Genomic DNA, 23,837 nt, shown 5'->3' with positions numbered 1-23,837 from the left:
ACATTTACAGAAATTTGGTTCGTAATATGCACTAGTACCAAAATCAATTTTATCCTAAACTGCAATTTTATCATATCACATTATTTATTTTTAATTACTTGAATGTAAAAATTACTTATCTCCCCTGCTTCATGGGAACATCCGGTACTGCTGCTGTTATCAATGGAGGATTGTGAAAATATGATAAAACCAATGTTTATTTTTAATAAAAAATTTGGTACTTATACAGTTTAATCAAGACATTAAAAAATGAAAATATCGAAAAAAAGTTATATTATACGTATCCGTCATGGAACAAAGTTCTCCCAAAAAAAATTTCACTTAACTTCATCAAGTAGTTTTTTTTTACAGCAAATAAAAAAAACAAAAAAACAATTTGTTACGATACCGAGCAAAAGGTTCGATTTTTAGGAAGAAAAGCCAGTATTAAAGATGGGGAGGGAGTGTTGGCGCTTTACATTGAGTTATCTCCCCGTGGCGTGTTTAACAAATTCCATAATGGCTGACTTCAACACGCTCTCATATGAACGTGTTTTTCCGCTGTAAAAAAAAAAAAAAAAAAAAAAAAAAAAAAAACTACTTGATCAAATTAAATGAAATTTTTTTTTCGGAGATCTTCAATTCAAAATGGATACGTACAATATAACCTTTTTTTTTTTTTTGATATTTTCATTTTTGAATGTCTTGATTAAACTGTACAAGTACTAAAAGTTTTATGCAAATTGTGATTCAATCATTTTTTTCTAATTTTCAGTTGTTTTGTTTATTTCAGCATAACATGCAAGTACACCAAGGCGTTTTTACTTGGAAGGTGATTATTAATTATTACCAATAATAAAGAAGCACTTTTATTCCTTGTTAGTTGAGAGTCATTGTATACGGGATGATCAGCCATCATTCGTTCTCGATGCTACACATAAAAATTTGAAGAATTTATCACTATTAAGGTACCTGATGCCAAAATGTGGATTATATCAACAGCAAAAAAAAATCTTTTATGACAATATGATTATAAATAATCATCCGATTATGTATAACGATTTTTTGTTGCTTGTCCAGAATTCCCCCTATAAAAAAACGAAAGAAAAACCTGTATTATGTACATATCCTTGATAAAACAAAAATATTATACTCCAAAAATCATGTAAATTGCTTAAGTGGTTTTATTTTTAAACAGTGAGATAAAATTTTATGAGTATCTGAAGAATGACTGTCGCGCCTGCCATTTTGAAAATCATTAAGAAATAACGCGAGATTACTTAGCAATAATTCATACTTGTTAATGCCTATGAATTCCCATTATCTGTTTAAAAATTATTTAATTTATAAAAATATAACTACTTGATCAATTTATGTGATTTTTAGAATATGATATTTTCGTTTTGTTAAAGGTATATACATAATACAGAATTTTCTTTATTTTTGTTTTTTAACATAGGGTGAATTCTTGACATGAAACAATTTTTTTTTTCAAAACTTGAGTGTTTATCAATTTTTTTTTCCATGCATGATATTCTGAATAAGATATTGAAATTTTAAGTGAAAAGAATGTAAACGTCAACTGGAATGTGTTCCTCAATGGATTTGTCTCTCCCCAGAAAAGGTTTAAGGTTAAAGGTTAAAATTCAAGTAGCTTAATTCTTCTATAATCAAATGCAGCAACTGGTTCTGCTCTGGCGACATTGCGGCCCATAATTCCACTTGCAATGAACGCAAAGAATCAAGATCTCTGGACTGGCAAGCCATCTGAAAACAAAAAACAAAACATATCAAATCCATCATTCAAAAAGTTTATTTGTATTCTGCAGAATACGATCTATCATGAATTAACTATGAGGTGCCTTCAATAAGTTTCCAGACGTTTTTTGTATAGGCATTTAAAATTGTCATCGATGCCTCCGTTCAGTCTCGAAAGACAAAGGATACCCCCTGTAGGGGCAGCTGTGCATGAAATTATGAGGCAAGGGTTGCCAATCCCCAACCACACCTCTCCTAAATCAGCACTGTTTGAGTCAAGTGGCAAGGAGAAGTCCAGGCCGAGATAAGCGGAGAGCACATAGAGCACCTAGAAGTCCCAAATGGTCACCCATTTAGTACTGACCAAGTTTAATGTTGCTTAACTTAAGTGATCATAGACTCTTGAAAATTAAGCATTTCATTGCTTTACATCTTATGAGAGGACTGACCAATTTTTATGATTTCAGGTTCAAATGAACAGCTACAGCAGAAATTGGAATACACGCTACTAAAGCCTGATTGTCACAGCTGGTGAATTTCAAAAGTGCAATCTGGACATGAGGACACTTTAGAAGAACGATATGTAATAAAATTTTGTTTTAAACTTAGAAAAAATGACACAGAAATGTATGGAATACTTCAGATTGCTTTTGGACTATCTTGCATGAATAGAGCATCAGTTTTTGAATAGCATAGGAGATTCAAGGAATGCACGAAGTCTGTGAGGCATGATGAGAGGTGTTGGAGGAGTAAAGAAGTCAGAACACTAAAGTTGATTGGCCAAATAAAGAATTTCATGGATAAGGACTGTTGTGTGTCTATAGAGACAATAAGTGCAGAGTTTGATGACAATTATTTGCAAGGAACTGAAGATGTGGAAGATTTGTGTAAAATTTGTCCTAAGAATACTCCATCCGTGTCACAGACTATTTCACCAAGATGGCCATCAAGACAGTTTCTCACCCTCCCCATAGTTCAGACCTTGCTCCTTGTGAATTTTTGGTTATTCCCTAAGTTTAAGGAAAACCTTAGAGGCTGTTGTTATGAGACAATTGAGGAGATGAAAGAGGCTGTGACGAGAGTCATTGACACGCTCATACAAAAGGACTTCCATGGGACTTTCCAGAAGCTCTTGAAACGGTACAACAAGTGCATTGCAGCCGGAGGAGATTACTTCAAAGGGGACTAGAGTTTCATATGTTTCATATCAATAAACGTGCCCATATGAAAAAAAGTCTGGAAACTTATTCAAGGCACTTTGTATCTTTTTAGATTTGCCACCATTTTCCATGGGAGGAAAGAGAGTGAGAGAGAAAGACAGAGACATGTTTCTTCAAGAATTAAAAATTTTTCTTTAACTTTTCACTACATTTGAACAACATAAAAATGTTGACCCTGCTGCGTCTTCAAACATGAAAAAAATTTTCAATGTTCCATTACTACTGAACAACACCATATGTTGATATGTTGCCTGTGTGATACTATAAAGTGGCCCTGGGGTGGATTTGAGCCACCAAGTGCTTAGAGGGGGGGGGGAATAGACAAATAAATCGGAAATATCCTACAATAGACAAAGGGATAGGAAATGGCTTAGAAAAACAAATAAATCGGAAATATCCTACAATCAACCATAACAATAGAAACCTACTGATTAAACAGGGAAGGGCAGCTTCCGGTAGCCAGGATGGGGTGGGCGACCAGTGATGCCAACGTAGAGGGGACAGACAGTTGAGATCGAGATGCACTCGAGAGCGGATGGAAGTTGAACAGTCAGTTGACAACTAGATGCGCTAGACGTCATATGGGAGTTGATAATGACTACAGTTTGACATTTAGAGTTGATTGTGAAACAGAGATAGACAAATGTAACATCGATAGAACAGGGGAAGACACACACACACTCACACGTCCAACAGTCAATTTATATGTGAACATTGGCGTTTGTGTTTTTCCTTTCTTTGTTCATATTTCTATTTTGTGAACCGCGTGTGTTCTCATCGACAGTCGTCAACGGGAAAAGGACGATCCGGTGAAAAGAATAACAGTCGAACAAAAAATCCACGGTACATGACATTGGGAGCCGGTGATCTGACGAGGGAGACATACGTGGGGTTACACCTGTAGTTGCTTCTTCAAGGATAAAAAATTTGGTTTTTGTTCAGAATTTCCTCTCTATTAAACAATAAAAATAAAGAAATATTTGCATGATGTACATACCGGTGACAAAACAAAAATATCATATTCCAAAAACCACGTAAATCGATCTAAGTAGTTTTATTTCCATAAAGAAAATCATTTTAACCGATTCAGGGGAATCTGTAAATATTACAATAAAAATCTTATGTTTGAATTATTGTTGAATTATCTCTCATTTCTTCAGATTATTTTCAAGATCTGATAAGTGTCAGTTACTCCTGTTACTCATAAAATTTTATTTTCTTAGTTAAAAATGAAACTACTTGATCAATTTACGTGATTTTTGGAATATATTTTTGTTCTATCATGTAAATTTTTCTTTGTTTTTGTCTTTTTAATATAAAGATAAGTGAATTTTGGACAAGAAGCAAAAATATTTCACCCTTTCATTCTAGTGTTGTCACAATAAAATACCAGTTTCTGGTCAGCCATTTAACAAGTTTGGAAATAGAACTTTTTGTCAGCCTTGTAACTCCTTTCTTTCCTATTAAGCTTTAGAAGAGCTTGTGGGGAGCGTATCCAAGAGATTGAACACTAGTGGTGGGGTCTCATTCTGTCTTAGTTTGTCTCAGTATCATTCTACCTTCCTCTTTCTTTTTTAATTATTATGATTATCTCTTTACATTAAGTGACTTCATGTGTTGTCTGGAGCGATTCCCATAAAATAAATGTTTAATTTCTATTCTTTATTACTATTAAATAGAATTATCAAATTTCATTACTTTTGAAAAAACATAAAAATGTTGTCCTGCTGTGTCTTCATTTTCTCAAAGATTAAAAAAATTTCACTGTTCTATGACTACTTGTTACATAGGGACCCTACATAGCAATTAAGTTACATAATGCAAATTTTGACAAGGGTCACATGAACTTTCGGCTAGCCAAACGATTGAATGCGAGTCGTGAGTGTCTCTTTCAGCCTTTGTTTTCCTTGATGTGATTTTACCTTCCTGTCTCTCTCTTTATTATTATGATTAGCGCTCTACATTAAGTGGCTTCATGATTTGTCCGGAGCGACTGCTATGAAAAAACTTTTTAAAAACTTTTATTCTTTTACTTTTTATTACTATTAAACAGAATTGCATTGAACTTTGATTAAAAAAACTTGAGATGCTAATAAAATTAAGAATATTAATAGAAGAATAATGATTGAACTCATCCTCCGTAAGACAAAGTAAAAGCCACCATTATGTTTGGAATCCAAAACAGTACATACTTAAACTACTAATAATCTCATTTGTAAAATTCACTACAACTACAACTAGGATGTCTTCAAGTCCAACGTTAACAAATTCCTAATGAACCGCCCCCTTAAGTAAACACTGCATCAAATCTCCACACTAACGTAATGTACTTGCAATAACCCTTATCCCTGAGTGACTTCCGGGCCTTGATAAGTGGTGATCACTGTGTAAAAAAAAACAAACTATGTCTGTCTGTATTGTGTGTCAGTAATGTGGTTAACGCAGTACTGATTTGAACCTTACTTACCTGTGTCAGGTAAGTGCAGAGAGATCAAAGGGGTTACCAGTGACACATATCAAACTCATTAATTTCCATTGACAACACATGCGGGTCACCATCCCCACACATACACCATGATATAAATAAAAGCATAGGATATTTTTGGACAGTCGGATTTAGAGTCGGAGTTTGGTAGTCAGTCGAATTTGATCGGAGATAGAGTTAGTTTGCGATTAGGAGGCAGATAGAAAGATGCATCGACAAAGAAGACAAAAGAAAGCTTAAGTCAGCAATGAAAGGGGTCGCCGCTTCACTCATAGACGAAGGACTATCCACCAATGTTCCCAGCCATCGTAAATTGTAACAAAACTCATCACCATTCTTAAAACTAAATCTAAAATATATTGACTGATCCATTGTTCGGTCTTTTGTGTCCATCTCTGCCACACCTTAACCAACAATCCCGGTTCAGCTTTCTTTTATGTACTTTGGGGAATAACTTCCTCTCCATTGTTCTGCTGATAAACTTATTTATTCCCTTTTTGATACATTTTTTCCTTTACTTCCTAACACTTGGGTGGGGGGGGGGGCATTGACAGTAACACACAGGAGCTTCATAAAGTCTGGACGTATAGGATAATTGGATATTCATCAGTTGCAATACAAATCTTTCTTTCATCTTTTGGAAACCTGATTTAAATCAATGGATGCTTCGTTGGAATGATATATTTCTAGTTGGTTCTATGAGATGGACCCTCCTAGCTAGTGAGTTATTCTTAATTCTGATTTCTTTGTTTTTTCTTTACCTATGTGTCTAAACTTTATGGACACTGTGTACTATATTGTTAAGGCTTTCTTTATTTCAGTTAGACTTGAATGAAATTTGATCCTTCATATACAATGATAATAAAAGATTTTTGGGTGGTTGTCTAGAATACCCCCTATATTAAAAAAAAGAAAAAGAAAAATCTCTTTAATTTACGTACCTGTGACAGAAAGAAAGATCATATTCCCAAAATCACATAAATTGATCAAGTAGTTGTATTTTTATAAAGAAAATCATTTTTAAACAATTTGAAGCAATTAGTGGGAAATCGTAGGCATTACAAGGCTGATCTTGCAGGTTTAAATTGTTGAGTTATCTCCCTTTGGGTTTTTTTCAAGATGGTGACATGTGAGTCCCTCCTTGCTTACTCATAAAATTTGATTTTCTTAGTTAAAAATAAAACTACTTGATTAATTTACATGATTTTTGGAATATGACATTTTCATTCAATCACGGGTGCATACATCATATAGATTAAAAAAATCTTTTTTTTTGCTTTTAATATAGGGGAAGTTTTGGATAAGAATCGATTTTTGATAAAGATATTCCACAAATGGAAAGGGGTAAGAGAAGGAAAAGGAATTGGTAACTTACCACCACAGACTGTAACAACAAGAAAATGTCTTCATCAAGAAAATTTACTGAAAAAAAACAAATGTGAAGAAATTCTTAAAGATCTGACATTTCTTTTGTATTTCCATTCTCTAAATTTCATTATTTTTAATGTAAAACTTTTTTTTTGGTGGGGGAGGGGGTACTTATACAGAATACGGACTATACTAATTTTTAAATAGGATTTTCAAATTAAATTCAATTTTTACGGTATCTTGGGTTTTTAAATCATTAGTTAAAAGTACAAAATAATTACAAAAAACCTCTCCCCTCCCCATGCTAAGAATGGGATTCTAAATAATGTTACTATTTCAGTACAGCCGGTATTTAGCATAAATGCCTATTTTTTTATAAAACGAAAAAGTTATTAGTTTCATGATGCATTTATTCATTTTAAAATTGCATCATTTTTTTTGTCTTCAATTTCCATTTTAAACATTCAAAAAGTCATAATTTTTAAAGAAAAAAGCTTCTTTCTTTTTCTTTTTTTGCATATAAGACTAATTTTTACATTGCATCATTTAGTCATATTTGGTGACAGCAATTTTTTATTTTTTCACTGTGCTAACAACGAGGTTAGAAGATGCAATAATCATAAGCAATGCCAGTACTTATGCAGTATAAGTATATAGTTGGAATTGTCTGGATGGTTTAGGTGATGAAGTGAAATACTTATCAGTTTTTCCAATGAAAAATATATTGTTTGTAGGTACAAAACTAATTCAATGAAAAATTAATTAAAAAATGAAAACAATTTCAATGAAAACGTTAATTGAAAAATGAATACAATATTCTTGAATAATTATTGGATTATCTTTATTAAAACTTAAAAATTCAAATCAAGAAAACAAAAACATTCACTGGAAGGTAAGTTTCATGAATAAATATTTACTTTTTGAATAAGATACAACTGATAATAATTAAAAATATTTAATGATTTTTTTTCTTTTTATGATTCTTTGATTTCTTTTGTGATCAAATCAAGATAAATATTTAGATTTTTTAAAGTAATAAAACAATGATAGCAAACAAAATATTTTCTTTATGATATTTTTGTATAAAGATTAAAACGCTCAGTGTTTCGGTGGCTTTTTTCTGTAAAACGCCCTGACAATTCTGTCGATAGCATTGTTCTTATACTGCATAAGTACCTTAACTTCTTTTCTTGAGAATTAAGAAATTTAACTAGAATTTAATGTTGTTAATAAAAAGAAAACTAGAAAGTTAAACTAACCAACATAGGATTCTTCATTTGCCTCCCACGCATATTTCTCCAAGGTCTGCGCATGTTCCGGTCGGATTCGCTGTGGAGTTGGCTGCAATATAAAAAATAGTGTAATAAAAATGGTTGGCTATATATGATGATGATATTCATTGCTTGCAAAGATGACCATGATCATGCAATGGTTCTGTGGGCTTGTTAAACTGATTTGGGCTCTGAAGTATTTCCTGCATGTTGAACACATTGGATGATTCTGTATCAGAGATGTTGATAACTCTGTCTTTTCTAATGTCATGTTTTCTCTTGCATTCTTCATTTCATGCGGATTCAGCAATTGAGGCCCTTTGTGAGTTATGCACGCCAGGAACAATCATCTTGGGTTAGTTTTTCCCATGAGTTAGAATACAAACCAAACTGCTTGAGAGAGATCTTCAGATTGTCCTTGAACTATTTTTGCTGTCCCCCTGTGGGTCTTTTTCCTTTGGACAGTTCACCGTAAAGGAGCTGTTTTGGGAACCTTGAATCAGGCATGCAGTATATATGACCTGCCTAATGCACTGGCACTGCTGTAACATGGTGTCTACTGACAGAAGGTTTAACTGGATTAGAACTCTGTGTCTGATATCTGTCTCGCCACTTTGTTTCTTAACAATCTACGGAGGCATGTCTGGCATATACAGTCCAAGTTTCACAAGCATACATGAGGATGGTAAGAATTACAGCTCGGTATACTTGGAGTTTGGTCTGCTCCCACATAATTGGTTACACATAATATTGCTGTGCTAATATTAAATGTTAAATCTAAAGTAAATGAGTACAGAATCCGATTATAAGACCACTTCTATATAACAAAATTGTCAGACAAGATACTGGTGCTATCAGATCAGGCTGTCTGAAGATATTGGCTCCCTGAGACAAAACACACCTAACATTGATGGTTTTTGTTTTTCTACTTCCTTTTGCAAAACTTATGCTCTGCAAAACAAAAAACATAAACAACAATCCACCTTTTCCTCCTTTTCTTTCTTCTCATTTCCCCTTTCTCTTCCTATCTCCCCCACTTCCTGACTGGTTTCCTAACTTAAAATATACCAAACATTAATGCTGTAACCCTTTTCCCTCTCCCATTGCAAAACTCATGTTCTGCAGGGCAGGGAATAAAAACAATAAAATTCACTATAAACCAACCAAACCAAACACCACAAACTAGTGATTGAAAATACAAAGAGCTTGAAGAATAAAAACCTTCTACAAAATAACTGAATGCAACATGGATACTATTTCCAAAATAACTGGATTTGGCATTAAATAACCTGAAACAAAACAACCAAACCAAACCAAACCAAACTTTACAAATAAATATTTAAAGATATAAGGAACTTGAAGCATAAAAACTGTTTCCAAAATAACTGGATTTCATATTAAATAACCCGAAAAGGGTTTATATGTTGTAAAACATAACAATCAAACCAGATATCGTCTGTCGGTGGTCATTCACATTCAAACGTTACTTTTTTTTAAAAAGTATGTTATAATTTTAAACACTTTTTTTTTCTGTATTAGTATTCATCGGACTACTGTTCTCATCTTGAGTGTGATAGTTGGAACCCTAACAGGTACTACCACTCTGGGTCAGAGTGGACCTGGGAGCAATGGCAATTAAAGGGTGGCTCCACACTCCCCAAAGCCCGCAAGCTAGGGCCTCACCACTGGATATAGTTTAAGGTCATATCCAGGACCTCTGCCGAACAAGAAACATCGCCAATAATCTAAGTTGTTTGTGGAAGAGCGCATGAGACACACCACTGATAATGCCATAAGAAACTTTGATAATCATCAAACACGAAATGTTACCCCAAAGATCTGTTTGCATGTCACCCAAAGATTTTAATAAGATACATTAAATAATAAATTAGCTAAGAGAACGTAAGTCTCTCTCTCTCTCCTGTGTGAATCAATGCTTTCCAAAAATAAAATCTTTAAGGAACTCTCAGCAAACGTCTCCTTGTGTCCTTTCTGTATGAAAGCAGTTTTATTCATTTAACTAAATAGATAAGATGATTGAAGACAAACAGCGTGAAATAGAAGAGAAAAGACAGCAAATTAAGGTATGTCACATGCATGCATATATATAATGAACATTTAGTCTTGGAAAAAAGAAGTGAGTATAAAAGTTGCACGTATGACATTGAAAAAAATAACACTGTGATTCTTTTACTTCACCAATAAGCGTAATTGTTTACATTCAGTTTTAGTTTTAAACAATTTTATTCAAATCATTTAATGAGCAAAAAACACTTTATTAAAATTAATTTAAAAAATGTCCTAATAATAATTAAAAAAAAACTCCAAAGTTGTCATTAGTTTAAGTTAACAGTTTTTCTAGTTTGGCACTTCTCTAGAATTATGCCTCCAGTGTTATATACTGGGTGATATGGCCGTGACGTCTATTTTGTTAGCACCGTCTATATTCTAGCTATCCGAGATTTTTGAATATCTCGATAGATAGAGATAGTTTGTTTGTGCATATATGCATATGTTGTTGTAACTCGTCTAGTGAATGGAATCACCGCTGTTCATCTATCTATGAATAACGAGACGCTTTGTTATAAAACAATTTGATTTATTTAATAACAACATATACACATCAATACGGCGGTGAAGGAAGGAGAGGGTGGCGGGAAGGGTGTGGTTGCGACCGTGACAGGCAGTTGAGCGTCGTCTGTCCTTCTCTGCTGTCACCTCTCTCTCTCTCCCTTGACTTGTTTATGATTGCTTTTTATGAATTTTCCCGTTAACCGATTTACGTAATCGACCCACATTCTGACCCTGTTGATGTTTGCATTTGGTCTTATTTGCGGCCGAATTACGTCATCTTATTCCCGGGTTTCATTTTTGTCGGTCAGGGTTTAAGTTCATCCGAACTTTGCTCCATTCAACGTCTGACCCATAAACCGACTTGCGTCATAGGACGAGGTCATCCAATTCCAGTTCATTCGCCCCCCCTTCTTATTGTACACCAGTAAAAAAAAAAAATAAAATAAAAAAAAATAAGTAAATAAAAATCTGTATGATGTAGGTATCCATGGCAAAGAAAATATTGTACAAACAGGTAGTTTTATTTTTATAAAGAAAATACTTTTTCGGACCTTGGAATGATATTTTTTTTTTGTTACTCCTTACATTAGGTGGCTTCATGCCTTGTCTGGAGTAATTACGATAAAAATAAAAAATTTGGTAAAAAAAATACACAGGAATATTTTTTCCATCTTTTTTTTTTTATAATAACTCACCTGTAATAACATGAGAAGGAGGACTCTAGTTACTTCACACCGAGCGAGAATATCACTATATGCACCGACAGGTTTACTGCTTAAGGATGTACCTTCAAAATAGAAGCAGAGATTAATGAATGATTAACAAAATAAAAAAAATATTAAAACATTTTTGACATTGTAGGCAGGTTTCTATGGTTAGCATGGATTTGCTTTTTTGGTGGCTGCTAGAACATCTGTTTACTATTTCTGCAAACTTAGACAAACCATAGTTTGTTTGAAGCAAAAAGTTTATGGTTAAATGCCTTACTTGCCATATTTGAGCTTGTGAATCTCCGTCCTATTTCTTGATAAAGTGCAACAATGTATCTGTAATGTGATTTGTCCCACCCCTTCTTTTCGTCTACAACTTCTCTCACAGACATGATGTTGCTAGTCTCAGTCTTTTTTTTTATTTATAAATATAAACACCATGATGACATATACTGTTCAGAATTGTCTGATCTATTTCCTGCTTCCTTTGTTCAAGCTCCTTTGACTCATTGGTCTAGTGGTCTATCAATTCATTATTTGTATACCCCATTGTAATACAGCTGGTGCTGTATTACAATATGTCACAATCACGTTGACACACCTTGCCAGATCAGCGAAATTAAACAACGTTGAGCCTGGCCAATACCAGATGGGTGACCATTTGGGAAGGCTGTATGTACTGCAAGGTAAAATACCAGGTTGAAAAACTGGCACAATCTATTCTTCTCTCGAGGGTAGATGGGACTCTCTTAAGCCATGGTAGGCATCCCATGTAGTGATAGCGTCACGATAAAAAATACCCTTAATAGCCCTAGCAAAGCATCAAGTATTCAGCTACCAACAAGATTTGAATTACACTACAAATTCGTGCAGTGAGTTCAATCTCGGCTATGGCTGTGCTGGATGGATGGATGTAATACAGCTTTCTATTCCAGTAGCTTCTTTTCAAATACTGAAAGTTTGTGGAACTCTTTACTTGCTGACTGTTTTCCTTCTATTTATAGCCTTTGTCTTTTCAAGATGAAGGCTAACACTAATATTTGTGACAATCATCTTTCATTCCTGTTAGCTCTTTACAACAAGTGGCTTCACACCTTGTCTGAAACAATTACCATGAAAAAATATTTACTCATCTTTATAACATTAAGAGACAAACTTCACGTGTGCATGTATTTCCTGCGTCAACGTAACTTACATTGTTTTTTTTTTGTTTTTTTACACAGTGGTCACCACTTATCAAGGCCCGGAAGCCACTCAGGGATAAGAGTTATTGCAAGTACATTACGTTAGTGTGGAGATTTGATGAAGTGTTTACTTAAGGGGGCGGTTCATTAGGAATTTGTTAACGTTGGACTTGAACACATCCAAGTTTTAGTCAGGTGGGAAGCAGGCAGACGGAACAGAGTTCCACAGGCGTGCAGTTCTAAGAAAGAAGCTTTGTTCATGGAATCCACGTTTTGATTTAGGCACAGATAAAGAGTGGGGGAAATTTTTCACAGTGGATTCAGCTAGACGGGTGTTTTTCGTGAAAGATTGGTGAGGGGGGACCAGAGATTGGAGTTCAGACGAGCACCTTCTCTGTTTCTTTTTCTATTAATATTTATTGAAATACAAAAATGCAACAGAATGAAATTTAAAAAATAATTTAATTACAAAACGAAATCCACCAGAATGCATTTTTTTTGTAAAGAAGTCAACCATTTTAATCTTTTTTAATAGTTGAAAAAAAAAAAAAAAAAAAAAAGAATAAAATACTTTGCAAGGCTTTATGTTGCAAGTGAAATGGTTGCATTTAGCAGAGATTTTTCCAAGTGTCGATTAGAAATAATAAAACGTTTATCTTTTGGCAATTGTGTTGTTTTCACAGACAATCTTCCAAAGCTCATTCATTGGGAGATTCTATTTATAAACGCTGCTGCTAAGAACTGCCGAATCAAATTAATTCACGTTCTGCTATCAACCAATCAGAAACCAGAATTACTCCATAAAAATTAAACCTTTTTAGCAATGTCGTATATGTTTTCTTTGTGTCAATATGAGAAGGATCTTCTGCTCTTTGGCTGCAACATTATAAAGTCCGGAACCTGTACAGAACTGCAGTACTGAGAATTTGTCATCTCTAGGACTTGTATAGAATAATTACCCATCAGAAACTCTTCTGAAGCTAAACATGGCTTCCAACTTAGAACTAAGGAAATTCAAATGTTTATATCTATATATCTCAACATACAATGTGGTGCATTTTTAGAATTACATTTATATAAAAAAAAAATACAGAAAAATTTTTATGATGTATGTACTCGTTACGGAATGAAGAGCTTTGTGACCCTTTGAAATTTGAAAAGAGTTTGGAAGCATTTAAGATGTTGAATAATGACGTAATGAATATGAATACATCTGGGTTCCTCCTCAGATTAGGCTGGTGTAAGCAATAAATGTGGTATTGCAGCCTGTCGAAAGATACGCCAATAGCTTAAACATATTATCAGCTACAACTATGAACTATATTCGGAACAATATAGATAGATCTGATGAGGTGTGGACAATAAATAAAAGACATACCGCCTCTTTCTTGTGCTAAGTAACTCATTTCTGTAAGAACAGCCAGGGCACCATCATAATCACCTAATAAATACAAAAACATTAAATAAATCCATATTAACATAAAAGACACATCTATATATCTATACATGTATAAAAATGAGAATGTGTGTGTGTGTTAGAGGACAATTCTCAACCTATATACTCAACAAATTTTTTGTGCACAAATCTTGAAATTTGGTATATAGGATATTCAGACATGTAGAAAACTTTTGAATCAGTTTTCATCCAGAAAAAAAAAAAATGCTACTAAGGGGTCAAAATAAGAAGACTGGTACTTGAAGAGGGTCATCGGGATTTTATCTGTTTGCTAACCGTTACACGAATGCGCATGCGTGAATCGTTCATGTAAGAGATTCCTTATGTTAATAATAATTAGGTTTGAAAACACTTTTTAAAGATCATGTTAAATTGGCCTAATAATTATCGTACTTGACTCACTGTCTTTAGGTTCTGGTTTCGATCTCAGTGAGAGTATTTTTTTTTTTTTTCTTACTTACAAGAAGTGAATTATTTAGAAAAAAAATATAATACTCGCATGAGCATGTCTCAGTTTCTATATGAATTAAAATATAATATTTATGCGTATTTTATAACCACGCAATGCCAAGGGCCTTGCTAGTATATATATAAAAGTGTGCAGGTGTATGTGTATGTGCTTTTTGGATGATTATCTCTCTATATATATCTTAAACGGACATGGTTACTTTATATATATTATGATATGATTATCTCTCTCTCTCTCTCTCTCTCTCTCTCTATATATATATATATATAGAGAGAGAGAGATAATCATACAATAATATATGTAAAGTGACCTTGTTTGTCTGAGGAACAGTCTCTACCAAACTCCTCCATTAATTTATAAGGGATTCAGACCTCTTGAAAAAATTCAATTTGGTCTTTAGCCGGTAAAAATAGCTGCTAAGGAGTCAAAATTGAAAAAAATTGAAACTCAGCAGGCATAAGTCGACTTAAAGTACTCTTATACACATGTGCAAATATACATTTATATGTTGAAGTCAATTAAATTTTAACATTTTTTTTTTTATTCATCTGATAATAGCCGAAACAGTAACACCTATGGCTGGAATGCTAAATATTTTGGTTTCAATTCTAACTGATGGCACCCAAGTCATTTTTTTTTTTACTTTTGAAATCAATACTATATATTGGGTACAATATAATAATCAAGAGAGTATTGGCTCTATAATATAAATACAAAATTTGCATGAATTTAAATATCACATTTAAGTGTATTTTATGACTGGGCCACATTTGAGAGTGGGGTACTACTATAAATTAGGTACACTATAATAATCAATTATAATTATTGGCTCTATAATAATAAATACAAAATCTGCATGAATTAAAATATCATATTCAAACATATTTTTCAGCCAGGAAATGTCAGGCAGTCTGCTAGTAAGATATAAAACCTGCTTCAGCTATAAACTGAACAGTTGGAAAAAATCATTGCAGAACTACGCAAATTTTCCTAAAAGAGTCATTTTTATTTTCTTCAAGAGGCCTCCAAAACAGCATGAACTTCTCCCATCGAATGATTTTTTCTTTTATCTCAAATTTGAATTAAATCATAAGAAAGGATAAATAATTTAACAGATTATAAAATTTTATCATTCTACAACTGCCTAAACAAACAGCATGAATAACTATTTTGAAAATTTTAAGAGAATAGAAAATCTTTTACCAAAATGACTCGATTCAGAATTAAATAACCCGAAAAGGATTGAGAATACGGTAAAACAAATCTATCAGGTCCATAAGTTATATCTAAATTTTAAGTTTAATCACTGGGAACGTAAAATAGAAATAAGTATCATTTATATTTTAACACATCTAGGAGTTATTGTGAATCGTTAAAGATTGGTATGCTAATATATATTTGGAGATCCGCAATGAGAAAAAGAATCAAATTCTGAAATGCACTGAAAAATATTTTTGGAATTTTGAGATAAAACTATTTTGCAGTCTTAGCGGATAATGGAATGGTCAGAAGTTGACATTGCTGAATGGCTGGCAAATAGGTCAATACGCAATTTACACAGCTAATGATGAATGCAGCTTGAAGAATTTAGAATTAACAGTTTTGAAACAAAGGAATAATAATATCACCTGATGTGCAAAATGATTGTACGATCTGATATGCAAAACGATAGTATGGTCTGATATGCAAAATGATAGTATGGTCTGATGTGCAAAATGATAGTATGGTCTGATGTGCAAAATGATAGTATGGTCTGATGTGCAAAATGATAGTATGGTCTGATGTGCAAAATGATAGTACGGTCTGATGTGCAAAATGATAGTACGGTCTGATGTGCAAAATGATAGTATGGTCTGATGTGCAAAATGATAGTATGGTCTGATGTGCAAAATGATAGTATGGTCTGATGTGCAAAATGATAGTATGGTCTGATGTGCAAAATGATAGTATGGTCTGATGTGCAAAATGATAGTATGGTCTGATGTGCAAAATGATAGTATGGTCTGATGTGCAAAATGATAGTATGGTCTGATGTGCAAAATGATAGTATGGTCTGATATGCAAAATGATAGTATGGTCTGATGTGCAAAATGATAGTATGGTCTGATATGCAAAATGATAGTATGGTCTGATATGCAAAATGATAGTATGGTCTGATGTGCAAAATGATAGTATGGTCTGATATGCAAAATGATAGTATGGTCTGATGTGCAAAATGATAGTATGGTCTGATATGCAAAATGATAGTATGGTCTGATGTGCAAAATGATAGTATGGTCTGATGTGCAAAATGATAGTATGGTCTGATGTGCAAAATGATAGTATGGTCTGATATGCAAAATGATAGTATGGTCTGATGTGCAAAATGATAGTATGGTCTGATGTGCAAAATGATAGTATGGTCTGATATGCAAAATGATAGTATGGTCTGATATGCAAAATGATAGTATGGTCTGATGTGCAAAATGATAGTATGGTCTGATATGCAAAATGATAGTATGGTCTGATATGCAAAATGATAGTATGGTCTGATGTGCAAAATGATAGTATGGTCTGATATGCAAAATGATAGTATGGTCTGATGTGCAAAATGATAGTATGGTCTGATATGCAAAATGATAGTATGGTCTGATATGCAAAATGATAGTATGGTCTGATATGCAAAATGATAGTATGGTCTGATATGCAAAATGATAGTATGGTCTGATGTGCAAAATGATAGTATGGTCTGATGTGCAAAATGATAGTACGGTCTGATGTGCAAAATGATAGTATGGTCTGATGTGCAAAATGATAGTATGGTCTGATGTGCAAAATGATAGTATGGTCTGATATGCAAAATGATAGTACGGTCTGATGTGCAAAATGATAGTATGGTCTGATGTGCAAAATGATAGTATGGTCTGATATGCAAAATGATAGTATGGTCTGATATGCAAAATGATAGTATGGTCTGATATGCAAAATGATAGTATGGTCTGATGTGCAAAATGATAGTATGGTCTGATATGCAAAAGGATAGTACGGTCTGATGTGTAAAACGATTGTACGGTCTGATGTGCAAAATGATAGTACGGTCTGATATGCAAAATGATAGTATGGTCTGATGTGCAAAATGATAGTATGGTCTGATGTGCAAAATGATAGTATGGTCTGATATGCAAAATGATAGTATGGTCTGATATGCAAAATGATAGTATGGTCTGATGTGCAAAATGATAGTATGGTCTGATATGCAAAAGGATAGTACGGTCTGATGTGTAAAACGATTGTACGGTCTGATATGCAAAATGATAGTATGGTCTGATGTGCAAAATGATAGTATGGTCTGATATGCAAAATGATAGTATTGTCTGATGTGCAAAATGATAGTATGGTCTGATATGCAAAAGGATAGTACGGTCTGATGTGTAAAACGATTGTACGGTCTGATGTGCAAAATGATAGTATGGTCTGATATGCAAAATGATAGTATGGTCTGATATGCAAAATGATAGTATGGTCTGATGTGCAAAATGATAGTATGGTCTGATGTGCAAAATGATAGTATGGTCTGATGTGCAAAATGATAGTATGGTCTGATATGCAAAATGATAGTATGGTCTGATATGCAAAATGATAGTATGGTCTGATGTGCAAAATGATAGTATGGTCTGATATGCAAAATGATAGTATGGTCTGATGTGCAAAATGATAGTATGGTCTGATATGCAAAAGGATAGTACGGTCTGATGTGTAAAACGATTGTACGGTCTGATGTGCAAAACAATAGTATGGGCTGATGTCAGACATCATAAATGACAATCTGAATTTGAAAAGAGGTCAATTTCTGTGAACAAAAAACAGCTGATTATATAGACATCAAGAATCAATTAGTTTAATTAGAGAGAGAGTTGGGGAGTGAACAACAGACATTTCAATTACATAATCAATCAACATTTGAAAAGCAGGATGCTTTGCATTGTGCCCCTATCACCACGGGATATTGAAGATTGAAATAAAGCGGAAACTGAAAGATCATTTATTCCAGCGTCTACAAGATGAGAAGAAATTATTGGCAAGAAACAGTGACAAAATAGACTCAACTAAAGGTATATTAAAAACAAAAATACAGAAAAACTTTTATGACAAAATTAAAAGTTCATATACAGACAAAGATATGCATTAATAATGATATATAACAACAATACCACTCAAAAATTTGAACTTTGTAGAAAATAACTAATTGTTTTCTTCATGGTGGAGTGATTGCAAAAAGTTAAGCTGATATTTTTTCTGGATGACATCAATAACAAGTGAAAATAAAGTCTACATACGTGTGGCAATCTTGCAAGAAGCAACATGACCCAAGGCATCTAAACAGTCAAGGGAATTCTGGAAAAAAAAAAGAAGTGAAATTCATATTTTTAGAATATTAATATGCAATTTAGTGGGTTTGTATATATTCATGAATTTCTGTTATCATCTAGTTGTGATTGTCTATCTAAAGTTTATTGTCTGTTTATATACATTTAAATACAGTTCATGACAGGACAATAATATACATAAATACTTTTACAACATAAAGGATGAATTACATTTATTTGGGATTTCAACATCTGGACAATCAAGAAACATATCTGGTCCATCTTGGGTCTTGTCTTGATTGAAAACTGCAATAAAAATTCTCCCCAAGAACGACAAAGCATCAGGTATTATTTTTGGCAATTTTTTTATTCCAGAGTGTTTTTTTTTTCCTTCTTGGAAAGTTGCACACCGATTCTGACCATTGTCATTTGTGACTCCCTCTACTCGGAACCACCACGATGTGTTGATCGTCTCTTTCTCTCTCTCTCAACTCTGACAAACTGTTTCCTCTAACTTCCACATATCTCAAAAAGACCATATCCATGTTCTAAATGATGCCATTAATACATGTCACTAAAATAATCACCTGATGTTTTTACATGTCATTATTTCTAGGTTGCCAACTAAATTGTTATGAGGATGTTTTTAAGTTAACATTCCTAAATTAATGCGCGTAAATATTTATTCTAAAACATTTTTTAGGCTTGAATAATCATAATCATTGACCAGCACACGTTTCGGCATTGCCTGGTCAATATCCAACAAATAGATGACCCGTGACCCATTAGGTCAACATTGGTATATCCTACATTAGATTAAAAAAAAAAAAATTATTTATATTTGATTACTTTCAACCGTCCTTTCATCATTCAACTTTTATTTCCATTCTTTACCCTTCCTCACACCATCTAAAATATTCACGTCCAGATGGAGTGTGCACAGTGACAAGTAGAATAACAAACACTATTCTCTGAGCTTGAGTAGTATACTAGACCATTTGTGACCCGTTGGGTTAGTATTTGTTATATTGTTGTCTTTATAATACGGCATAATCACATTGACACACCAGTTCCTGTTGGATCACCGAAGTTAAGCGACATTAAACCTGGTCAGTACTAAATGGGTGACTATACAATATGGTTGTCCTATGTAAAAAAAAAAAAAAAAAAAAAAAAATATCGGCAAAAAAGCAACCCCCTCCTTGTAGAAAAAGGCCCAGTTGAAGGTGAAGGAATTAATGTTTTTAGCTCATTTTTCAATATTTGTCATCCAAAGGGTCAAGCTTCAAAGCGATACTGATCTCATGAAAATCCATCGCCACTGTCAAAAATTTTAGGCAGACATACAAACATACATATATATACATACATTTAAATAGATTTATATTATAGATTATTACAGCAACAAGAAAACAAAATGTCTGCTGCTCTATCCATTATGATGAGTACCAAAACTTTAAAAAAAAAAAAATCACTATCCATTGATCAACTATTTACAGATTGACAAGAAATTCAGCCGATTTCTGTCAATGAAAAGACACCATCCGTCTCCTTGACGTACATACTCTCAATTAATCGATTAGGCAGTAAAATCCCACCCCTGTACCGTTGAAGTTCATAGATGCCGAGAAGCCTTCTATTCTTAATAATTCCTTAGTGCTTCTACTCTATTGGGACGAAATTTCAGAAATCGTAAAACTGAATTTCACATGAAAACAATAGTATCTATGTGTTCCTCGTATTTTTACGATGATTATATCCAAAAATTACGAAAATTGATAAGGTAGAAAAACAAAATTCGATGATAACGATCATAAGGCACAGGAGAGTTCAAAAGAGTGGTAATTTTCCATTTTGATTTAAACAAAATGGCAGCAATTTTTCACTTGCTACCACGATTAAAGTTGTTTTATTTTAATCATTCAGTAATATTCAGGTAATTCCGACTGCATAATTTGGAAGCTACCATTGTAACTTATTAGTATTGACAAAAAAATCAGTTGAAACCATTGTTTTTTATCTGAAAACCCCATTTATCGACTACAAAATTTTGTCCCAATAGTGTAGAAGCGCCAGTTCCTTTCCTCAGACTGCTACACTTTGGAATTCCCTCCCTGTTTCATTCTTCCCTGACTGTACTAACATGGAGAAGTTTAACTGTAATGTGAACAGACATCTTGCTACTCAACTCCCCACATAGTCCCATGATTCTAAATATTATTCTTTTATATGCACGTGGCAATATGCCTTGTGTTGGGGTGAATAAGAGTTTTAAAAGAAATTGTTAAAAAACGCAGTTTGAATGGACGCATATTCAGAATGGACTCTCGTTTATTGTGACATTTGATATATGACTCAGTTGAAGTAGGATGAAAAGCTATGTGGGAATTAGAATAACGTTTACAGTGCATGATGGACTCACCTGAGATTGCAATTCCGCAGCTCTTTGATAATGGCCCATTGCTTCGTTTGGTTTGTTTAAAGACTAAAAAAAAAAACAAAACAAAAAAAAAAAACAGAAAATATGTAAGACTTCAAACAATATATCTATGTGAGTTCCTCAATGTCTCCCTAAGACTTTTTTTCCTATTTACTTTAATAACACAAAATGCACTTCAAAATATACCTTAATTCTGGAATTGAGTTATCTTTGAAATAAAAAAAATTCTGTGCTAAGTAGCTGTAATTTCTAATTAACTGAAAAAAAAATCACCCATCTCTCTCTTAACTATCTATGCATTTCTTTTGACCCTCTCACTATGTGGGTCCTGGATATGACCTTAAACTATATCCGCTGGTGGGGCCCCAGCTTGCGGGCTTTGGGGAGTGTGGAGCCATCCTTTAATTGCCATTGTTCCCAGGTTCATTTTGACCTGGAGTGGTAGTACCTGTTAGGGTCCCAACTATGGGTTAAATAGAAACTGACTTGGAAAAAGCAAATATATTCTATAAAAAAATATTTTTTTTTCAAAATAAGTGGATTCAGCATTAAATAACCTGAAAAGGGTTGATATGCTGTAAAACAAAAACAACTAACCAACTCACTATGTAGATTAAACCACTCTCTAATATTTTTTAATGTTGCTATGATCACTTAAAGAAAGAGTGACTCATCTTTTTTTTTTCAGTGTGGCCATCCAATTTAAATATGTGTGCATACATAACAAGCATATATGTAAATAAGATAGCACAATAAGTTTCTTTACTTCTATATCTATTATAATAAAGTTATATTTTTGTCTGTTTGTTCACAATTTGATTAATATATACAAAAGGTACACGGTTTCATAAATTAATTTTCATACTGAAAACAGACGTTATACATGTTTATTCCATCATCATTTCTATATATATTATTTATTCAAAGGAAATCTACATTAAAGGAGTTACCTAATTTATATTAAATTAAAGAAAATCTATTTTAATAATTAGCTCCATGTCATTGTTTTTAGTAATAGAATTATTTTAATTGTTCTATTAAAAAAATATTATTAAATTGATTTTTATTTTGATTTATGTTAAATTCATTTTTTAATTATTATTAGCAAACATCAGTTGCATTTAAAAACGGAAGTAATTTTATTTATTTAAGCTATGAGAGTCATTTGCCCCTTTAAGCTTTGAGAGTTATTTCCCTACTTGATTTTCATAGATAAAGATGGATATGTTTAATGCTTCCATAAATCCAACATGTGGTCCACTTTCAGGAAAACTGTAACAAGTAAAGATATTCAGTGTATCTTAAATAGTATGTGAATAAAACCTCTAGCCGGAAATATGTTTCAACTCGGCAACGGCGGGTATATAGCTAGTAATAATATAATACTAGTGAGACCTGTGGAAATTACACAGGGACTCATTTATACGTAATATATTGATGTTGACATTCTGTAAATGTTCAGCATAAATGGAGATGCTCTGATATTATTGTAGCTCTTTTGTTAAAACTGCAAAAAGTATTTATCTAAGCTAGCAGGGATGCCTGGTGTAACCGGTTGTAAAGTATGTTTAAATATATTTTAATTCTTGCTGATTTTGTATATATTATTATAGAGTTGATGTTCTATTGATTTTTATATATTATGAAGTTGCGATTTAAAAAAAAAAACAAAAAAATGTATACATATCCATATGATTTGGGTGCATCAGCTTGAATCGAAACTGAAACTCAAACCCAAACTTATGAAAAAAATATATGTATGTATATATATATATATATATATATATATATATATATATAAAGCTGGTCTGCAGTTTAATTTGTTGCTGGCTATCTTGCTCTTGCTTGTTGCTGGATCTCAACATTTTGAACCGAGAGAGAGACTTAGCTGTCGTACAAAGCTAAGACTCTGTAACATCATATTTGTATAGATACTCCCTCAGACATTTGGGCTTATGGATTTTAAATATCTGAGGGAGTGGCACTCGTCTGACAAGACGTTGCAATCATCATATATATATATATATATATATATATATATATATAACTTGAGTTCCATCAGCTATAATCAAAATCGAAACCAACACTTATGAAGAATTCTTGGTAAAATTATTTATAAAAAAAATAAATGACTTGAGTGCCATCAGCTATAATCAAAACTTATAAAAAATTCTTGGTAAAATTATTTATTACAAGAAATGGAAGTCTATATCAATTAAACGACAGTCACTCGGATATAAGCGTGGCACACAAAATAAATAACACACACGCTATCTTGTTAATATAAAGATAATAATAAAGAAGTAAAGAGACTTATTATTTTCATATATGCAAGACGAATGCCTTAACAAATATGGGTACATATGCAGAATATGAACCGTGCTCAAACCAATGTTTTGTTGGCATATTCCGGCAGGTTAGAATTGCTGGGAGGTGCCAAAGTGCTTAGCCAATGAAACTGCAGCAGCCAACAATTGGCAAGCACAATAAAAATACATGATGGAAAATTAAATAATATTTTGAAAATTGGTTAAAGTTAACATGAACTGATTGAGTTTGTACAGATGCTTCAATCTC

The 23,837-nt window shown here is 33.0% G+C and overlaps 1 protein-coding gene across 2 annotated transcripts in view; it reads right to left on the bottom strand.

Annotated features, from left to right (window-relative positions):
• Window positions 1–65: 65 nt before the first annotated feature.
• The window catches only part of LOC145248149 (40-kDa huntingtin-associated protein-like), a 48,324-nt gene continuing 24,552 nt past the window's right edge, over window positions 66–23,837 (bottom strand). For both annotated transcript variants that reach the window (XM_080109970.1, XM_080109969.1), the window contains exons 7-13: window positions 21,243–21,305; window positions 18,791–18,848; window positions 13,928–13,990; window positions 11,351–11,442; window positions 8,070–8,151; window positions 6,818–6,864; window positions 66–1,746 (exon numbers count right to left, since the gene is read on the bottom strand). In XM_080109970.1, coding sequence (XP_079966096.1) covers window positions 1,612–1,746; window positions 6,818–6,864; window positions 8,070–8,151; window positions 11,351–11,442; window positions 13,928–13,990; window positions 18,791–18,848; window positions 21,243–21,305 — 540 coding nt within the window. In that variant the 3' untranslated portion in view covers window positions 66–1,611. The remainder of the gene's footprint in view (window positions 1,747–6,817; window positions 6,865–8,069; window positions 8,152–11,350; window positions 11,443–13,927; window positions 13,991–18,790; window positions 18,849–21,242; window positions 21,306–23,837) is intronic.

This window comes from Euprymna scolopes, chromosome 26, assembly GCF_053919585.1.
Source record: "Euprymna scolopes isolate OS-2025 chromosome 26, ASM5391958v1, whole genome shotgun sequence".
Taxonomy (NCBI): domain Eukaryota; kingdom Metazoa; phylum Mollusca; class Cephalopoda; order Sepiida; family Sepiolidae; genus Euprymna; species Euprymna scolopes.
This window is presented reverse-complemented; position numbering and strand designations above follow the sequence as displayed.